Source organism: Perna viridis, chromosome 10, assembly GCF_037379345.1.
Source record: "Perna viridis isolate PV_CMFRI_1.1 ecotype Kerala chromosome 10, ASM3737934v1, whole genome shotgun sequence".
Classification (NCBI taxonomy): domain Eukaryota; kingdom Metazoa; phylum Mollusca; class Bivalvia; order Mytilida; family Mytilidae; genus Perna; species Perna viridis.
Window position 1 is genome coordinate 40,731,051 of NC_142454.1, and position 7,595 is coordinate 40,738,645.

Below are 7,595 nucleotides of genomic sequence, written 5' to 3' on the forward strand. Positions count from 1 at the left end.
TATGATTAAAGATAAAGTCTTGGAATACGATGAAGAAACAGATGAAACAACTTTCAATAAAAAGGAAAATGTAGAATAAACAATGAATTTCCAATTTATACTGTAAAAAAGTGTCAAAGAATTTCCGCAAATATTATAGTTCATTTGGGTCAACAGCACATGACTTAAGTCTTTCCACCGGAAGAGTAAGGTTGTTGTTCGTTTCCTGTGTCTTTTGTAAATATCAGATATTATCCATACTTGTTTTCTACAATTAATTGCTAGCTCCCCAGGCATAATCGACATTAAGGTACATGTTGAAAATTGTTTCTGTATACTCGAGAAATAACGTGCACAAATCACAAAGTGCATGGAACTTACTGTTTCTGTTGAGTGTCTTCTTTTGATTGGTAAGTATACAAGAATACACTCTTGAAAAATGCAACATAGTAATAAAAAGACATTTACTTACAAATTACATTCATAATTTATCACGGAAAGAAGATACATAAAAATCTGAAATTCGCCACAATTGTTTTCTCCATTTGCTTGCAATACAGCTGCAACTCGTCTTGAAATAGACTCAACAGATGCTGTATTTTTGATACTGCAGTATTTCTGCCACTCATGCTGTAGTGCCTGATCATGTTGCCGAAGAGTTTTCTGTGGTAGCTGGCGTTGACGCACGCGCCTGTCCAAATCATCCCACAGATGCTCAATGGGTTGAGATCCGGTGTTCGTGATGGCCAGCGCATTACATGTACTTTTTGTTGTTTCAAAAAGACAATAGTAAGACAAGCTTAGTGTGGTCTGGTATTATCATGCTGGAAAACCTCTCTATTGATGTCGATCGCTGGCATTAAGTGCGGCTGTAAAATTTCGTCGCGATACTGGACATCATACAAGTTTCCTGGAATATGTTCCCTTTGTGTCCTTCCGTATGTGAAGCCTGCCCAAACCATGACATTGCCTCCGCCGAATTGTCGACTTCTACCACACAAGTCTGGGCAAAACGTTCATTATGGCGCCTGTAGACACGTATTCTGCAGTCTCTAGTTCTGTAGGATCCAGGTACGAACTGTCTTACAAAATCAAACCCTCGTCTGGCGGTTTTGGCGTCTTCAAAGTACGATGTTCTAGCGCGCACCCGTGGTTGGGTACGGTCTGTGCCGAGATTCTGCGTATACCAGGAATGTTACTGGCTGTGGCTGTTTTTGTTGAACGCTTCTATTCCTCGGCTACAGTAATGACACGAAGGCGGCCTGAACAGTGCCTGTCTTGTGTAGTACTCAGCTGCTGGTGTCGTTCCCATGGACGAGGTATCGTACTGAGGTGAACATTGTGACATTGTGACGTCAGGCAAAATCATTGCTGGGATTCCACGTCCTCGAGTCGTCCAATTGCAATATTACGGGTAGCAGTGCATAACCTCGGCATAGAGTCACCTCATTAGAATTAAATTTAACGACTGTGAGTTTTTATACCCAAATTCCGCGCTACTAAATAACGCATGACTCGATTTTCTAAGTCGAGTATTTTTAACATAAAGCTCTATCTGTGACACGTTACAAATTTTCGCCGAATGATCTCTCGGTTTATTGAATTTAAATGATTTCTTCGCAAGTTTGTTAAATTAATTACCTTTTTTTCCAGTTTGCTTGCCTATGATTCATGGGATGGGGTTGAGTTACAATTATTTTGATCAGATGGCTCAGACGTATTGTCAAGGCCGATTTGTTCCAGGATGGGTGTTTGCTATCAGACGGGATTGTGGCGGTACAGCCCCTACATGCAATGACATGTGTGCCACTGCTAAATTAGACATACTTAAAACTATTAAGTTTCAACGGAAGAAGTAGGTGGTTTCGATAACGAAATAGTTAAGACAGATTGGCCTATATTTTACAGACCCCATTTAATATCCGAACGGTTGATAATGTTTTTGATCTAGCTTATAAAAGTCCGTCATCGTTAGATTTGTTTTTCCTTTCCGATACTTTTTTGTTATGAGTACTTCTTGTGTACAACGCAATTATTATGCAAAAATAATAAATAAGTGAACAATAGCCACATTTTAAAGGTAAAAGATAAACTAATACTAATGAAAAACAAATAAAACGAGGCCCCTTCCTGTATTTTATACGTTTTATTTGTACCATATCTATTATCTATTTATTATGTAGATCTTCAACTATGTTCTGTTATAATGCTGATGATGTGAGATACTTTATTTAAACACTTGTACGGAATACCGAAATCTGCACTTTAAATAGGAGTGTTTTTTTTTTGCCTTTTATGTAGATCATACTAACGCATTTCTCATTGGTATGGCAAAATCACACAGAAATATGAACTTCAAAAAAGAAATTCAACTTGTCTTTTACTTATACTAAATTGTTTTTTAACTAAACCTTTATATGGTTAATCTATAAACATCTATTTTAAAAAGCTAAATAGCGGGGATATACTTAAGGTTCTGCTGAAGTCAATATCTAAGACACTGCTTACTGAAATGTTCTCATTGATTGTTTTAATAATACATTAAATTAAGCACTGAAACATTGCTAAATGCATCTTTATATGTATATAACACACAAACGTAGGAATAAATGTTTTATGACTTATATATACTCCTTGAGACGTTCACGTTTCCCATTTTAGCGTTCGTGCTCGTTTATCGTGCATTTACACATCGTTTTGCGTTCGTTTAAAGGCACGATAGAAGCGTTCGTTTAAGCGCACGATAGCAGCGTTCCTTTACAGGCACGATAGAAGCGTTCGTTTCAACGCACGATAGAAGCGTTCGGTTATTTTTGTACTTTGATTATTTCCTTGATTTAGCTGTTATTTTTATATTTTTTGCTATTATTAATTCATTTAATTTATATAATTTTATTTTTTTATTTTTTCTGTCTTCATTATATGTCAATATTATTCATTTCGTCGTTCGTCTCTCGTGCGTTTAAACGCACGATATGAGCGTTCGTCTATCGTGCTTTTATACGCACGATAGGAGCATTCGTTTATCGTACGTTTAAAGGCAGGATAGGACGTTCGATTAAGCTACGCAGACTTTTTGTATCGCGCTAGAACTCTAACAAATAGGCCTCCGGAAACAGGGTTATGTTGCTACAAGATTGAAGTCATCATTGTAGTTTTATGGTCGTCATTATGAACTCGTGGATCGTTATGATTTATCCATCTGCACCATGAAAACTGATTTATTCAACGGGTCATAGCTTCAGCATTAGCACTAGTTAGCATTATTTTTCTTGAAAACAAATAGTTATTTCTTTAAATGAAGATAAATAGAGACATTTTATACCATGATCCAGCCAAATACCAACACCAATAAACATAAAATATTAAAGTTATTAAAATATTAAAATCTAGCAATCTGTCACAAATTATTGCTAGCTTGCAATGCATTGTTCATTTAGGGACAGAACTGTATGAATTTCAGACGTCAAATCTTAGTTTTGACAGCTCTAGATTTATTCTAAATTATGTTGTTTTTTCTTGTTAATGTTATATAGAAGTTATAAAAATGTGTTCCTAAGTTTGACTTGTGTGTATGTTTCATATACATTTAAAAATGTTTCAGTGCTAAATTTAATGTATCATTAAAACTATAAATGAAAACATTTCATTAAGGAATGTCCTGGATATTGACTTTAGCTGAACCTTAATTGAAATGTAAAAAGAATTGTCTTTTTTAATTTTGAAAGAAAACAATCAGCGGGCCCTTTTTTCTGTTTTGAAATATGAAATTATTTCAGATTAGTGTTCTTTACACAAACTATTTTAAGACATTCTATAAAGAAGTCTGAATAAAGGTTGCGACATAGTGATAAAGGCATAACCCAACAATTGATGCATATACAGAATAATGTAAATTAATCCACATTAAGGTTCAAAGTTTGATAACAAAATATTTATTCAAGGTCAACTTGTAGAACAATTATATAAACCTATAGACAAACATAATATATGATTTACTTTGAATCAAAGTATCCTGTCCTAGAAATTATAACTAATAATGGTGCTACTGCTAACTGTTAAAAAAAAACAATTAAAATAAAACATGTATCATTTTTGAAGAAAATATTATTTTGCCAAGTTAATTTGTTAAGATGCAATCCATTTTTTTTCAAATTGTTGTTTAATATTCAGTGTACCTTTTTTTCACTCCCCGATTAGTGTCGCCTGTTTCGATGCCTTTCGTGTAAAGAAGGATCATGTACAGCTTGCTGCTAACCCGACTGATACCGAGCCAGATGCAGGAAAAGTTAATATGGTAACATATGGATACGGTACCGGAGGCTGTAGATGGAGACCGAACCACTGTGGACCAAATTACTGTTGCTGTAAAGCATACTAGGAATCTTCATAGAACGGCAAAAACGTCAGACTTTCTGCAAAATACATTTCGGAATATTTTAATGATACTAATAATAAATTTATTTTTTCTTGTGAAGTTTTGTTCCCATTTGGATTTGTGTTATGATAGGAATACTTCTAATTGATGCCTCAGCAAGGTAACCATATTTTTTAAGATACACCATCTATTTTGCTCATGTGAAGCCCGGGTATATACAGAAGAATGCAAATCAAGAGAGCGACAAGTATATCGTCATAAAAATAGGAAAGAGTAATCAAAGAAACCAAGGTTATAGCGGTAATAAAAACAAATGTAATCCAGGGACAAAAACCAGATATGGAAAACAATCATATACAACAAAGAACATAAAGTAACTAAAATCATACATACGAAGTAACAAAAGCAAATGAGCAACTCGGACTCCACTAAAAACTAGGTGCATGAACCAGGTGCACCGGTAGGGTAAACGTCCTATGCTTTTCTAGAAACATCCGACGAGTTGCTCATAAAAAGTCAAGTCCGGGGCAGACGAAAGAGGAAAGGAAAACTATGACACGTTGAACAAATCAGTTTTCATGGCGCAGATGAATACATCGTAACGATCCACGAGTTCATGATGACGACCATAAAACTTCTGTAGTGATGACTTCAATCTAGCAAACCTATTTGTTAGAATTCTATCGCGATACAAAAAGTCTGGCGTAGTTGGCGTAGTTGTGATATGAACACTCCATACGTAGGTGATGAAGGGATCCTGCTACAGATGAAAGGAAAATTGACTATTCTGAATGAAAAGTCATCATGTTTGTCGTAAAGTTTGGTCAATATTTTTCCTTTAACATCGATTTCTAAGTGTAGGTCAAGATATGAGGCTGACTTCACAGTGTCTGTAGTACCCTTTATCTCAAGATCTTTGCGTAAACGCGATGTATCAAATCCCCAAAATTAGGATTGTTTAAAGATAATACGTCATCTAAATAGCGGAAACAGAGATTTAAGGATCTAGCTTCTTTCTTTCGGATCAGAGACGACTTTGGTTTTAATATAATAAATATTCCTTACCTGTGCAGCAATATTCCTTCATCTCATGCATATGGTGTTTATAGTTCACTATTATTCGATACGCTTGAGCAAGTACAAACTGCTCTGATTTCATTGAATGCCTTTAATGTTTGCATAACAGACTCCTGAATAAAGGATATGAGGAAATGCGCCTTAAAAGGTCTCTTAACACGACGAAAAATATATTTACACAAACCTGTCAATTTCTATAGAATGGAACAATCGCTATTGACGGAAACTTAATACGCAACTCTGACAGAAATTTGTACACAACTTTGTCAATCGCTACGGACATATACTTACACATTTGTCAATTTCTACGGACATATATTTACAAACATATCTGTCAATCTCTACGGACATATACTTACACATATCTGTCAATCTCTACTAACATATATTTTCATAACTCTGTCAATCTCTAAAAACTTGAACTAAGTACACATATGTGTCAATTATTATGGAATGGAACGTACACGATTGAGTCAATCACAACGGTCAGAAACTTTCATAATCGTGTCAAAAGCTGGTACAAAACTGTGTACGGACAGAAACCTACACAACTGAGTCAATATTCACGGACAGAAAATAACAAAGTCTGTCAATCGCTATGGACAGAAACTTACACAACTTTGCCAATTTCTAAGGACAGAAAGTAACACAAAACACTTGTGATCTCTACTGACAGAAAAATACAAAACTGGGTCAATCTCTTTGAACGTACACCACTTTGTCACCCTCTTCCGACTAGAACTTAAACAACTGTGTCAATAACAACAGAGAGAAACTTACACAACTCTGTCAATCTCTATAGGTATATGCTTACACAACTTTGTCAATCTCTGTAGACTGGAGTTTAGTACAAAACTCGTTAATCTTTTTTGACAGTTACTTGTTAAAAACTGTGACAATCACTGCGGACACATACTTACACAACTCTCAATCTCTATGGACATAAATTAGTACACAACTATGTATATCGCTACGAATAGAAACATACACTACTTAGTCAATCTCCACGGTCAGAAACTTACACAAGCGTGCCAATCGCTATTGACAGAAACTAACATAACTATGTCAATCTCTATGGAAAGATACTTGGTTCACGAATGTGTAGCAATGATAGAAAATTACTCAACTGGGTCAATATGGACGGACAGATTTTTTTTTTCAAGCGTGTTAATCGCTACGGACAGAAACTCAACACAACTCTGCCAATTTAGACGGACAGAAGTAACACAAAACAATATTAATCAGTGACAGAAAATTACATAACTGTGTCAACCTCTATGAACAGAAACTTACATAACTCTGTCAATCTCTACGAACAGAGAATTACACGATTATGTCAATCTCAATGAAAAAAAACCTACAGAACTCAGTCAATCTCTATAGACTGGAACTCAGTACACAACTCTGTCAATCTCTGCTGAAAGACAAACATTTTCACCGTTAGATGTCATATCATAAGACTGAATATTTTAGTTCATGACAAAAAATATAAACTGGACATGTATGAGAAGTTAAACACATGTTATTAGATGGCCAAACTCAAAAGATGTTTCTTAAATTAAGTGGTTTATTATTTCGTTTTTATCTGCGGAAGGGGTCACTCTAAGAGCAACAAATGTATCCAAACTATTAACGATTTCTGATAAGAAGTATGAATCTGCCTGTCTGCCATGTCTTAACATGAAATTCACGGTGATATTGATGATATCCGACTCGATCGGCAAATAATGTCATGGCCGTAAATGCGGATAGGACATTTTGTTTTAAATGTTTAATGCGTAAATTGAAATTGTAATGAAACATTTTGGCCCCTTAACTTGGTAGTTTCGGCTAAAAATACCATTAAAGCGAAAGTTAAAAGTTATAACAGTGATCGCATTAAGGAAGTGTTTAACGCGTTGAAACTATGTTTAACGCGCGCTAAAACAAGGATAAACGCGTTGTTTTAGCGGGTATTTGACATGAACGGTCTTTCATAGTAGTGTAGCATGAGATGTTTCTTCCAAGCTCCAAACATCTACAAATGATTGCTCCCTTAAATGAAAAATAAGTGTCTGCCATGTTTTTCTCATTTACATATTACCTGTTCAACAAACATTTAACAGTGCAAATAAAATCAAGGTCCGCCAATCGTATGTAATCTATGAATATATACCAAGAA

The 7,595-nt window shown here is 35.2% G+C and overlaps 1 protein-coding gene across 1 annotated transcript; it reads left to right on the forward strand.

Moving 5' to 3' along the window:
* The first annotated feature begins 250 nt into the window (after positions 1–250).
* LOC148605782 (uncharacterized) lies at positions 251–4,456 on the forward strand. Its single transcript, XM_088550241.1, has 3 exons — positions 251–389; positions 1,633–1,834; positions 4,180–4,456. Exons 1-3 carry the CDS (start codon positions 350–352, stop codon positions 4,358–4,360), a joined length of 423 nt encoding a protein of 140 aa, XP_088406367.1. The 5' UTR covers positions 251–349; the 3' UTR covers positions 4,361–4,456.
* The last annotated feature ends 3,139 nt before the right edge of the window (positions 4,457–7,595 follow it).

Coding starts and splice junctions, on each gene's coding strand:
- LOC148605782 (XM_088550241.1), top strand. CDS start 350: ATGGAACTTACTGTTTCTGTTGAGTGTCTTCTTTTGATTG. Junction 390..1,632: donor TGAGTGTCTTCTTTTGATTG/GTAAGTATACAA, acceptor CTTTTTTTCCAG/TTTGCTTGCCTATGATTCAT. Junction 1,835..4,179: donor ATTAAGTTTCAACGGAAGAA/GTAGGTGGTTTC, acceptor CTCCCCGATTAG/TGTCGCCTGTTTCGATGCCT.